Source organism: Sitophilus oryzae, unplaced genomic scaffold, assembly GCF_002938485.1.
Source record: "Sitophilus oryzae breed Bouriz unplaced genomic scaffold, Soryzae_2.0 scaffold_1869_pilon_pilon, whole genome shotgun sequence".
Classification (NCBI taxonomy): Eukaryota; Metazoa; Arthropoda; class Insecta; order Coleoptera; family Curculionidae; genus Sitophilus; species Sitophilus oryzae.
In genome coordinates this window covers 74,164-88,675 of record NW_022146578.1, presented here as the reverse complement: position 1 = coordinate 88,675, position 14,512 = coordinate 74,164, and the positions used below count along the sequence as shown (strand labels likewise).

At 30.9% G+C, this 14,512-nt stretch overlaps 1 protein-coding gene across 1 annotated transcript in view; it reads right to left on the bottom strand.

Annotated features, from left to right (window-relative positions):
* LOC115883289 (adenylate cyclase type 6-like) overlaps positions 1-14,512 on the bottom strand; it is a 171,493-nt gene that overhangs the window by 132,476 nt on the left and 24,505 nt on the right. The window contains 1 exon segment of the mRNA XM_030901619.1: positions 13,933-14,093. Within this exon segment, the coding sequence (XP_030757479.1) occupies positions 13,933-14,093 (161 nt within the window).

Genomic DNA, 14,512 nt, shown 5'->3' with positions numbered 1-14,512 from the left:
GTTTCCAGGTGGTCTCGTTGCGGCACAACTCTTAATAAATGAGCCACAATTTTTTTTCTGTTAATTTTCAAGAAAAACAGCGGTTTTTGAACTTAGCCCTTTTCCTACGGACCGGCAAATGGTTTTGAATACGGGGTGGTATACCCTTGTCATCTGTACATCGTTTCTAGGTGGTCTCGTTGCGGTACAACCCTTAATAAATGAGCTACAATTTTTTTTCTGTTAATTTTCAAGAAAAACAGCGGTTTTTGATTCTGGCCCTTCCCTACGGACCGGCAAATGGTTTTGAATATGGGGTGGTGTACCCTTGTCATCTGTACATCGTTTCAAGGTGGTCTCGTTGCGGCACAACCCTTAATAAATGAGCTACAATTTTTTTTCTGTTAATTTTCAAGAAAAACAGCGGTTTTTTGATTCTGGCCCTTTCCCTACGGACCAGCAAATGGTTTTGAATATGGGGTGGTGTACCCTTGTCATCTGTACACCGTTTCCAAATGGTCTCGTTCCGGCACAACCCTTAATAAATGAGCTACAATTTTTTTTTTGTTAATTTTTAGGAGAATCAGCGGTTTTTTTGAACTTGGCCCTTTTCCTACGGACCGGCAAATGATTTTGAATACGGGATGGTGTACCCTTGTCAGCTGTACATCGTTTCCAGATGGCCTCGTTGTGGCAAAACCCTTAACAAATTGGTGGCGATTTTTTTGCTGTCTTATTTTATGTAAAATATCGGTTTTTTGAATCTGGCCCTTTCCCTAAAGACCGGCAAATGGTTTTGAGTATAGGGTAGTGTACCCTAGTTACCTATACATCTTTTCCAAAGGGTCTCGCTGTGGCACAACCTTTAATAAATTAGTATCAATTTTTGCTAAAAGAACTAGATAGAAATTAAATTTTAAGGATTTTAAAGTTAAATCTATATCTCATATAAATAATTGTTCATTATATATAAATATAAACTCGACCATTTCTATTAACTTATTATATAATTCTTCTAAATCTTTAATAATATTTGTAACAAGAGAAAAGTGTCGCTGTTGATATATTTTAATTGAGGCGTTTCGACACCGAAAACCGTGGATGGCTGAAATCGGACGAAAAAGCGTCGTTGCCATATGTTTACTATGGTTGGGATTTTCTGAAACCGTGGATGGAAAACCGTGGCTATCTTCACACCGGTCGCGACACGACGGGCCATCCAAAGAGATTTGATTTAATTTAAAATATGAGGTATAAACAGAGGTATCCTCATAAAAATTAAAATTCAAAATTATCAGGTGCCCATATTAGTCGACGCTGTGGTAACCGTGCTTGTTGATTGTTTCCATTTTGACTTTGACAACTCAATTAGTGATGTTTAATTTTGTGTTAAACATTCAGTTTTAGCAAAAAGCAAAAAATAATATTATTATGGGTGATTCTGATTCTGAAAGTGTCCGTTCGGATATTGAAGGCATTGCGCAAAACGTTGTCGATTCCCTACTTCCCGAAAAAATCAAGACAAACGTACGAGCAAAGCCTATGTAAAACTTGAAGATTGGTGTAAAGGGAAAGGAATCAAGAATAGTAGCTAACGAAAAGGTTCTCCTGGCATATTTTGAACATCTTTCAAAACATAGGAAGGCTTCATCACTTTGGGTATATTATTCCATGCTACGTTCAGTTATGTCAGTGAAGAAAAAATACAGATATTAGTAAGTACGTCCATTTAATTGCATTTTCTAAAAAGAAAATCGGAAGGATTTAGGTCAAAAAAATCGAGAATTTTAAGAAAAGAAGACATAACTCTGTTTTTTGTTGGAAGCCGATGATAAAACTTATTTCCTGACAAAAGTTTCATTGATAGTGGGACTTGCGGGAGCCTGCCGGCGCGGCGTATCGAGTTGACAAATCTGCAGCTGCAAGATGTTAAAGATGAAGGACAATGCATTCATGTCATTATTCCATTTACGAAAACAAAAAATATCACGAATTTTTTTTTATAACAAAAGGGAACGTTGAAGGAATAAATATGGTGGAAATGGTTCGAAGATATATAGCTATGCGGCCAAGAAATACAGAGCATATTCGATTTTTTTGTGGGGTACAGAAATGGAAAATGTGATAAGCAACCCTGTTGGCATTAATACTTTAGGAAAAATGCCCGCATAAAATAGCATTCCTAAGTCTTCCAAATCCACAACGATACACTGGACATTTTTCCGTAGATCGTCTGCGTCGTTGCTTTACAGGTCAGGAGTGGATTTGTTAACTGTTAAAGACATGGTCGTTGGCGCTCTAACACAGTGGCAGAAGAGCTATATAGAAAATTCCAAAAAGAAAGTAAGAAAAAGTGTCATGTAATATTTTTGGGTAACATTTCTGGCAATTATGGGTCTTCAACAGAGTTCAAATACTCAGGAAATAAATTTACTTTCTAAAAAAATCCAACTCACCTGTCATCATCGTTTGAATTAAAATTAACCAATTGTACTGATATTATAATTAATGTTTACAATAAATAAACCTATTTAGGTACCTTTTTTGCTTTTCTTGTTTCTTATTTTAAAATTTGTGTGTTATTATGAATAATATTTTTTTGACATCAAATGACAATGATAACTGTGTCATAATGACATTGTCGTAGATTAAATAAATAATTGATTAATTTTATTTTATCTTGCTTATTGTATTAATTGGAATTAATAAAATTGCGTTTATCTGATGGAGGAGATCGAAATCGACAAAATATCAAAGAGACAAAATTTAATCGGCCTACACAATTCTTTTAACAAGAGAAAAAAGTCAGTGGAGCACAATACATGTTTTTAGAAATAGATGTCAGTGATAACCTATGTAATACGATCCCTGGTGAATCTGTCGATACTTGTTTAGTACTAAAATATGTAACACTTATAGTAACTTTTACCTTCAAAGAATTTCATTCGAATCGCTAAAAGCATTTGTATTTTTGCATATTGTATAATATTGTATGTTGTATTATATCTATTAATAGTAAAGGAAAAATAAAACAGAAACTTCTCTCTTCCTGTTCCACTAAGTCTATACAAAAGTGGTAATTATGTTACTTAATTCTTGTTTAAATTGTAATATCCAAAACCATTATGTCAACTGGTTGTAACCTCTCAATCTTTTATATAAAAGATCTCAACCAAAACACAATCAAAGGGTTCATTGACAAAATTGAAGATATAACTATCGATTTTAGGCTACAATATCCGATTTTATACTGGCATAGACTAACCTCAAAAGGTCTATCTTGTTTATTTTGTTCTATATTGTCTAGAAACCAAACACGTTGACTTTACAAACATGTAAACATTGCCATACATAGCGACAAACACATACAGGGTGAGTTTTATATAAGTGCAAATAATTTTAAGGGTGATATATTATATTTCAGGAAAAAGTCTATGGGTTTAAGAATTAAAAATGTTCTATTTTTTCAAAACTTAACTATACAAAAGAGAACCAAAGAAGTCAACAAAAAATAAATAAAAGCTAGTTCCATGTGTGTGAAGAGCAATTATCTTCTCTAATTATTTCTTGTATCTTATTTTCATTTATAATTTATAAAAATATAAAAATTTAATAAAGTCATTACGAGCTAGTAGCAAATTACACAATGCATAAATAGAGCACATTGTATAATAATAACTTTTGTAATTTGTTATTTTAAATGACGGTAATAAAGATTTTACGGTTTGTTTTAAAGTTAACAAACTGTTCGTTTTTACAATGTATATTAAATTTCAAATTGCCAAATAAAATACGAAATTCTGCTGTAACAGAAGTTTCAATTCGGGAAGTCTAACGATTACATGCACTAAAAAGTATCGTAGTTTTAACTATACCGAGTTGGATTACTCCGTTGGATAAATTCTTTTTTAATAACGGCAACTATAATAAACCACAAGCTGTTCAAAAGATAAAAGTAAAAAATAATAAATTTTTTAATTATTTAAATATATATACAGAGACACTAGAAAAATAAACTACTTTATTGATAATAACATGTATTACAGTTTCTCTTTATATAAAATATAAATTTCTTTTCGACAAATTATTCAATCTTTTTATTTTATAGTTATATTTATGAAAATTGATACATGAATACTTTTTGATACACACTGTGTAATTATATCTGCTAATGGTAAAATATTCTATTAGTTTTACGAAATACGAAATATTTATATTAAATTAAATTTTCTCGAATTCTTAAAGTTAGTTGAAATGGAGATTACATCAAGAATTGAATGTTTAAAATTATTTATATCATGTAAGTACTATTCCATTTTAAAAATTCTTACAACTAATTTAGATTTTCTTTGATAAATATCTTATTCCGAAGAATATTTTTAGTAAAGTAAAAAATTTGGATACGAAAAAAAAATTGGATGGGAAAAGAAAACGTGTAAATTTGAGAAATAATATTAAAATATTTATTCTAATCCAATAAAAGGACCCAAACAACTTTGAAAAGAAAGCGAAATTGTTTTACGATAGAGCATCGATTTTATTGCTTTTTTTTGAAGAATTTGTGTCTTAGCAGTATTTTTATTAAAGATAAATTTATATTGATGATATAAAATCTTTCAAAGTCAGTTAAAGTTAAGTAAATCTATCCAGTGGGAGGAGAAATAATAGTGACAGTTCTGTTATTTTAATTAATATATATTTTGTAATTCCTCTCTTTTTTTTTGTATAACAATTGTTGAAATCTTCTCCAACTCGTTGGACAGATTTTCTCTTTACCATTTTTAAAATGAAATGAAAATAACGGGATTATTTAACTTTTAAAATAAAAAAATTATAACATTTTGAGAACCGCAGGCGATAACCGGCTATTAAGGCCGGTTATCGCCTCCTGGTTATATTATTATTTTCAGCTTATTCGGCGGTCTGTGTTGCCAAAAGAAGTATATGCAGAAACAAATCGCAAAACTCCACTGTATCCGAAGGGCTTTGCAAAGATACGTAATTAAAGTGGTGTTATCACACAAATAAGGAAATAAAAAATTTGTGGAAATAAAACAAGACAGCAAATATACTGATGACAGATCAAGGTAACAATAGTGACAATTTTATTTTTTTTTTTCATTTTTAATTTTTTATCACAAGTGTAGTATTGTGAAATTACACCGAAATTTATAACGAAAATACACATACAATTTACTTCAATGCACTGTTTGACTGTATGCTATTATAATACATACATACATACATACTGTCATTATTCGTTGACGAGTATTCGACACGCATCAAAAGATGGTCACGCAAGGCGTTTTCTTTCATATACGTGATGTCTGATGTCTGTCTTTCCGATACGTGATGTTATTTGCCTACCGCACTCCGGACATTCAAAAATCTCATTGCTTTGTTGCCACTTTACTTTGTGGTTGTCGCTGTCAACTGAGTTTACAATTATTCTCCATTGAGTTCTATTGTGAACTGCTTCTTCCCAATGATTTTGCATGCTAATCCCTTTTAAGTTTTCGTGGAAAATGTCCTTGTACCTTTGGAGTTGTCCACCCGGCCTCCTCCTACCGTCTACAAGCTCACCGTAAAGCAGAGATTTTGGTATGCGGTTTGCTTGCATTCTGCATACGCGACTAGCCCATCTTAAGCGGGATTTTGTAACCATGACTTCAATACTCTCGCAGTTAGCTTTTTCAAGGACCGATACGTTTGAGACATGATGGAACCACCGGATTTTTAAGAGTTGTCTAAGGGGTCTCTGTTGCAACTTGTTTAATGCGTTCACGTGTCCGCGGTACGGCACCCAGGTTTCGCTCCCATTTAACATGGTGGAGATTATAATTGCTCGGTACACTGCAAGTTTTGTTTTTGTACTTAAGTCATGATTGTAGAAAACCCTGTCTTTTAATTTCCAGAATGCTGTTGAGGCGCTACTAATCCTGTGCTGAATTTCAGAGTCAATATTGGCCTTTTCCGAAATCAAACTGGCGAGGTAATTAAATTCCGCTACATATTCCAATAGTTCTTCTCCGAAATAAATATATTCACTATATTCGCGTTACAAAAGTCCCCAGGTACCTCTCCGCTTTCCCATATGACATCGAAGGTAGCCTTAAGGTGACCAATAAGTTCTTCACTTGCACACTTATAGATTTCCGCCGGAATCACGGCACAGCCAGCTGATTTGTTGTTTTTAAGCTTATTATAATAACTACTTAAGCAACAGTCTCCATTTCTAACATTATTTAATAATTTACCATTATTATCATGAAGTTCCATCATTTTACGTGAACCATTGAACTACTGATTAAACACATCGACAATCGCTCACCATTAGAATACTTAAGACTGTTTTTGTTCTATTAAAACTACTTCATAATATGGCAATGTTAATTTATGTTTTCGGTAATGTTGGGTTGGTTGTTTGTATTTTTTTTACAGGTACGGACAAAAAAGTTATTACTCTTCAAACTAGTTAGTAAAATATGTAGCTGGCGCCATCTACAAGTAAGAACCAGATTAACATCAAAATTAAATTTATCATGTCAAAAAAAAATATACTGACGTTACTTCAGAAATTATTTGAAAAAAATCGAAATAAAAATGAAACTTCTACACCCTGTATCTCCGAAACTCAGCATTTTAGGACATACATTTATACGGACTTTTCTATTAATTTTATTTGCAGAATATGCTGCCAAAGTTTCCGGAATACAGTTCGGACCACCCTGTATATTCATAATATAATAACACCTGATTCACATCTTTTTGTAAGTATATCAAAAAGGATTTTTATTAATTCGCATTATTATCATATCAAAATTTAATGCGTATAAAAACACAAAATAATTGTTGTTAGAAGGATCCATCCATAATGGACTTCGTGTATGATAACATTAGGAATTAAATATCTACTAAAATACCTATGTTCAAGAAAATATATATTGGAAACATAAACGTAGAGAAAACGAGTTCGAATGCAACTGGCATATATTAGGTCGAAACAATTCCATCTTTCACCGGACACTTCCGGGTTGTTGTTCGGTAAATTTTATGCAAAGATCGCGTGCCAACTGCGGCTAAAGCTTCAAACAAACCTCTTCTACCGAATTCTAAGGTAATAACTTGAAATAGTCGACGATTGCATAAAATAAATGACTTCGTTTAGTCGGTCGAATACGATGCCGGTCGCTTCAATATCATATATACAGCTTTTACACTTTAAATACTTTTCGACGGGTAATTTCTTTCTGATTTAGTTTAGCGGAATAATGGAACAGTGGGTGCAATGACATTTTTGTATGCAAAGTTCCGTGCAGCATAAAAACCTTTGCATTGGTCTCAATACTGATGTGCGAATAGCAGAAATTATATTGTTTCATGTGTCGATGTACCTATCTACTATTTTGCTAAATATTTCCCCATTTTTAGTTACTAATATTTCTAAGTACAACTTGATTATGCGATTTGTATGAGTTTATATCTAATAGTACGAGAGCTAGCAACGTCGGGAAAACAAGTATTTTAAGAAAGCTGGGGTGGAACTATGTAACTAAATAGCGATCGGTAGCGATAAAGAATACTGCCCTTGGCCGTACAAACTAAACGGCAAGCGATAGTATTCTTCCTCGCTACCGATCGCTATTTCGTTTAGTTAATATATCGTTTACTATTTACGATCTCTCTGGAACAGCATGCGGTCCGTCTGGCTGCCGGTAAACGTTGCGTTCCCTACTGCGCATTGAAATAAGATCCTATATTTTTATTAGTCCTTTAAATTCTAGTATTGAATATAAACCGACCGAGTCTCCATAGCTCAGCGCGTAGAGGTTCCGCCTATCAAGCGAGGTGTCAAAGTTCGAGACCGGGTCAGGACATAAACTTTTTTATTTTATTTTCGTTTATATTCTGATTCCGTTAGAGCTCGCACGTATAAAAAAACGCACGGACCCGCGTCCAATGTAACCGCGGGCTTAGTGTAGTTTAGAGATTAGTTTATGGCAAATGTATTAATTAGTTTCAATCTCTTTAACATATAAATCATGCAGATTTCTGTATTTTTTTACTATGAATTTTTATATGTCTCCATTTTAGTATTTGTCCGCAGTAATATCAAAATTTTCGCTATAAAGCATATTACTGTGCTGTAGCAACCTAAGATGGATTATGCTAGAAAATAAAGATTTTTTATAGGCTCAGTTCAAAATAAATAATTCATTTCTTGAAAAATCCTTGGATTTAATCAATGAAACAGTAATTTAAACAATAAAAAAATAATTTTTGTAACATGTCATTGCGTAGAATCTATACGGAAACCAGCTTATCACTGACTGGTCTTCTACCGAATTAAATGGTCGTAACTGCAACTATACGAGTATTTCATAAAATAAATGACTTTGTTTAGACGACCAAATACGATGCCATGCCGCCTTTTTCGATAGCATACACGATTTCTACATCAAACCGCTTTCGCCGGATAATTTGTTTTTGTTTTTGCTTTCGTTTTGTGGAACAATGGGACGGTGAGTGCAATGACATTTCTATATTCAAAGCCCCGTGCGACATTTGCATTGCAATCCTTTACTGATGTGTGAATAGCAGAAATTTTTGTTTAGGAAATGTGCGAAAGTAAAATAAGTATTTATATTTAGGACTAAAAAAACTGCCAGATATAATATGTATACTTTTTTAAATAACGCTAAATGGCTAAAACCTTTACCAATTTCAAATATTCACTAAAGATCAATATTTTATAGGATTAATATTCGTTTGTGTATGGCTTTTCGTATTTGCTGTTTGTCTACATATTGACTTGTTGAATATATGTTGAAATATATGTTGTTTTAATATGCCAGGTTAGCGTACTTATGTGGTATTGATGTATTCTTTTTTATAATATTCTGTATATGCAAGAGCGATCTCTCGGATATATTTGTAATGTGTATCATTAAACCGAGATCAGACGACTTGTGTACTTATCAAGTACAACAATATTAAGGCGGATTCTAACGACCCGTCTACTTGGCAAGTACACCAATATTTGCGTAATTGGCAAGTATACTATGTTCGTAAACATTTTTTTTTGAAAAATGTTTACGAACGGCCGCGGCTTCACGAATGACAAATAATTGCACAAGGTAACCACTTATACAACAATGCAAGTATATCCCAATAATCAATATTTTTACGAGCCGTCAGAGTTCGCCGTTAAACCGGACACAGACACAGACTCGTGTACTTGACAAACATTTGTTATTGGCATAAACTTGCCATGTGAGAGTGGTTTACTTGTGCAATTATTTGTCACTTGTCGAGCCGCGTGAGCGCCAACCTTCTTACTGGCATACTTGCCAAGTGCGCAAATATTGGTGTATTGGCAAACATTTGTTATTGACATATACTTGCCATTTTGTGTAAATTGTTTACTTATGCAATTATTTGTCACGTCGCGTCGCGTCGTGTGAGCGCCAACCACCATTATTGTTTACAAAGATGGCATACTTGCCAAGTACGAAAATATTGGTGTATTTGCCAAGTATAATGACAATAACAGTAAAATTATTTCGCATTCGTTTAAGCGCATCGACAAGTATAGACTAGTTATATTTGGAAAGTGTACCGGAGTAACGAGGAAGAATAGTAAACTTCTAGGTAACTAATTTTTTTTCTTTATATATTTTTGGCCACTTTTTTAGTAATATTTCTATTAATGATTTTTCCTATATTTTTCTATACTAGGCATATTACATTAGTTATTAATAAAATAGTAGATTGTTTTATTAGGAGCATAAATTACAGTCTCGCCTGTACGTTTGACATACAGCCGAGGCACAAAAAGTTATTTTTACTCCGAATAGAACATTATATTTTTTTTCCAACGCCACAATTAATTTTTTAAACAATTTCAAACATTCCAAATAATATAAAAAATTTAAATGTTATACCTTGTATGTAATTATATACGAAAAACTATGGATACGGCTCTTTGAATTTGACACTTTATGTCAGTTTAATAGTACATTTTCGTACTTTTATGCAAACTTTTATGCCTAGGCTTTAAAATGACTTTTTTATATCGTCAATCACGTCGCAAAAATTATTACTTTTGTTACGTTTGAAAAAAAAAAATTATTGCATTATTATTAAGTCGAGTTAATTTTAAAAGAGTTCTAGGATTTCACAACACCAATGTAAAACTAAACGGTTTGGGCGTAGTACTAAATACTACTTCCCTGGGATATCAATGGCTCTTCTACATTACTTGAGAACATTACAACATACAAAATTATATTTTTCTATGTAACTTACACGTTTTTCAAAATAATTTGTGGTTTTTATAAATACTAACAAGTAACAGCAAATCATTTACAAATGTATTATGAAAAACAGATTATTTTATGCATATTTCATCCATGATTTGATTTTACTTAATGTAAAAGTAAAATATAACACACCATTTTGATTATTATTTTATATATGTCGATAATATATTCATTGTTTAATATAAACACAGCACACACTATGAAATATAAATATAATTTTCATTATTGTATAAGTTTCAATACAAGTAATTTTTTCAAACTTACTCTGTGATGTGTAATCCAAATATAGAATGGTGACAAATATACATATCACATTACTTGCACGTTGTATTATCAACAAAATTATTATTAATTAATGAAAAATTTTCTAATTATAAGCCTTTATGCTTCGTATAAATTGACCTATTTAATTTTTTTTTAAATGATACACAATTTTAATATCATTTTGTAGGTTGATTTTAAAATTCTCTCTACATATCTATATATATAAAATAAAACAAAATACTGTTATATATCTATGTATTTATTTGTTTGTAGGAATTGTCCCCCATGAAAAGTTCTCTAAAAGAACACTTATGTTTTTCAGAAAGTAACTAAAATTACTTTTTTTGTGTCTCCCAAGTTGCCCGTAAGGGGACGTTATTTCGATATATGTATAGGTATGTCACTTCTAAATACAAACAGCGAAAATGGTCTTTCTGTATACTACTACAAAAAGTAACAGGCCTTAACAGTTTTGTTAGAAACTCGTCAAATAAAAAAGCAATAAAATACTGTAGTAAAAACGTAATGTAGGAGGATAAATCCAAAAACACTAACAATGATTTCAGCTATCCGCAGTGCAGCAAGAGTGTGAAATACAATACTAGTGTGCTTTTTGGCGGATAATAATCGCATTGTGTTCTCCGTCCTATTGTCCAGTTCGAAAAAAATAAAAGCAAATGTTCTATCGAAACTGGTTTTGAAGCACCTTTGCATACTCGGGTTTGCTGACACTTTATGCTCTATACCGGATGTTTTTAAAAAGTGTCTCACCCTCATAACTTTTTTTATTTTTTACTAGTTAAAAAAACGAAATTTAGTTTATTAGTATAAGACATAAATCGGGATTGATTGACGTATTCAATTACTTTCGGTCGCTTTCTCTTTCAGAGGAAATGACTACTAGTTTTTATTATTAAATAGTAACTTCAGTATTTTTTTTTAATTTTATATGATAGAAAATGACAGTGAATAAAATGACATTTCATATGTCAACTTTTGACATTTTTAATTAAAAAAAAAATAACATTTTAAATTTCAGTCCATAGCAAATTTTTGGATGTAAAGTAATCCGCCGAACTATTTCCGATGCACGTGATCAACTTTAAGTGACAAGCGATAGCGACAGCGCTGCCAGATTATGATGGATTTATGAGATGAATCTAAATGTAAAATTGGGAAATAATATTTATTATTATATTATTTTCTTATATCATTTTTTAATGATTTTTAATTTAATAACTAATATTCTAGTAATTAATTTATTTGTTAACAATAGTCACTAACACTCACAGTAGAAATATTTAAATTTAAGGCAGCAGCTACTCGCTACAAATCGAAATAAGTAGAAACAACTTTTAAAGTGGTATAATGTGCTTACCAAAACTTCTCCGATGCAGTCAAGGGTATTAAAGAACCTTTATTGTCACCTATTCGTTCAAAATAGTTTATCAGGAAAACTAAAAGCTTTTTGCTTCGACTGTTTAAATGCTTCGGCATATTTTCAACATACAATTTCAAGAAATGCAATACAAAAACTGGAAAATTTAGTTCTTAAAAGAACTATTTGTGTTAAAAGTACAATTTTTAAAAAAGACTAAGAAAATCGGCAAAAAAACGAGAATTACTCCCAAAGATTCAACAACAATACGATATTATACAAAATAATGACTGACATTATGATAATTGTCAAGCACAAAACATCCCCTTTAGAACTTCGTCTGTCATGTTAAGAAATGAAAGTAAATAATAAAGCGCCTCTCGTGTTTGTTCGCACTCAAAAAATTTCAATTAATGCCTGTATATATTTTTAATATATTTTTTAAATTTACATTTTTTTAATCGAAAAGTAATATATTACATTTAAATGGAATATATTACATAACAATTATGTCAATTACAGGATTACAAGCTTGTTTTCTAACATTTCTTAAATAAAACGAATTATAAAATTTCAATATATGTATATTTGTCGTAGGTATGAAAAAAGTGAAATATAAAATGGACAAACGCTTACTTACATTGCAATAAAACTTCCACTTTTAGTTTTGCAATCTAAACGCAATATTTCTATTTCACAAAGAAAAATATCCGACAACACTAAAATCACTGAAACTTCCGCGGCTGACAACGAAAACTGAAAAATATAACGGCACTTTTTGTTTTGGACCTGCATATCAACGTTACGCTGTACTATTATGTATTTGTTGTTGAAAAAATATAAAATATCTAATTATAACTTCTAAATTTTAATATTTTAACATGATTTTAAGTACTTTTGACAATAACTAACTTTTTATCAAGACGGCAACTGACATATATGTCATAATATTTGAATCTTAAATATGTATGTAATATAATTTAAATTACTTTAATGCAACTTTATACTAAGAAAACATTTATACATTCACAAAATTCAACAAAGTCTAATAATATAGTTTAAAAACAATGAATACCGAGTTAAAATTGAAAAAGCTAAGCGCGACCCCTTGTGTCAAAATTAGATGATTAAATTTTCGCAATTTTTACACCATTTGATGACCCGTGGCACCTCTAGTATTTGTTCGGGCGGTTGGTCTTTTACTCCCGCTTATGGCCATTAAAGAAAAAGTTCTAAAGGTGGATGTTTTGTGTTGTCAAGTAATAAACGACAACTTAAATAAAAAAGGGTTCAAAATAATTTTTGCAGCTTTAATCTAAATAAAATATCTGTTACAGTCTTTTGCACTTTAAGATAAAATGAAGAGCTGCTCGGTATCTTAAATTATACAATAAATTTAAACGTTTTTGGCAAAATTTTATTTAGTCAGGTTTATAGGCTTTAGTGTCAATTTTGATATGATTAATGACGTGCATCGGAATATGTATTGCGATTACCGTATAGATGTATTTCAAACGTTAATTTTTCGTTCGAAAAATATTAGTTTGTATGTTTAATGTTCTGAAGCTTAAATTTAATAATGTGCGATGGAACATTATTTTAATATTCTTGAATACTGAAATAGTTTAATTTTTGCAAAACTTTTTGTTTAAACCGAATTTTGATAATGTTTTTTTGAGTGCTGGAATATTACTTTAATATTCTTAAATACTGAAAATTTAATTTAATTTGCAAAACTTCTTGTTTAAACTGAATTTTTCTGAAATGCCTAATTTATACCCCAAATAAAATAATTATAATAATCATCGGATTTATAACACTAAAAAATATATTTTAATTTTTTCAAAAACTTTTCTTCTTGCGTTTAAGAATTTATAATTTTAGTTTTTTTATTGTACAGGCTGTTGGTTTTTTACATATTTTCTTGAGTGAAAATTATTATATTTAGAATAAAATATTGTTGATATTGTTAATATTGTCTAGACTTACAGCAATTAAACTGGAGGACAAACTTCCTTTTTCTTTAGATCCGAAGTGTTCAATAACTTGCCAATTACTTTTCTTGGTATGTTCTCCTCCAACGCTACCGGGAAACGGACTGGTGTTAGCGGTGGAAGATGGAGTTGAGAGAGGTGTCGTAGTCCCTGTACCTAAAAAAATAATAATTTTTTTAAGTTGGTATATTTTAGGAATTAGTAATATATGTAAAGATTTGAATAAGTATACAAATACCTAATAATATAATTATTTATTATGAAAAATAACTATTGGAGATCTAATTTTGGTGGATTTGCTATTTTCTCTATAATCTGTATGTGTTAACTTATTAAAGTTATTATTAAAATATCTCTTATTAGGAAGAGTAAGATAATAGTTAAAGAGATACTCATAGAGAAAATATCAGTTATAACTAAAATAATACTAGTACTCAAATTAATAATAATATTAGTGTCATATGTCGTAGCATTGGTGCAATATGTCTATATTTGATATTAATTAAACTTTTGGTTACGTAATTGAGGGCGCAATTTTTAAATTCATTGTTGCCAACCATTGACATATACGGCGC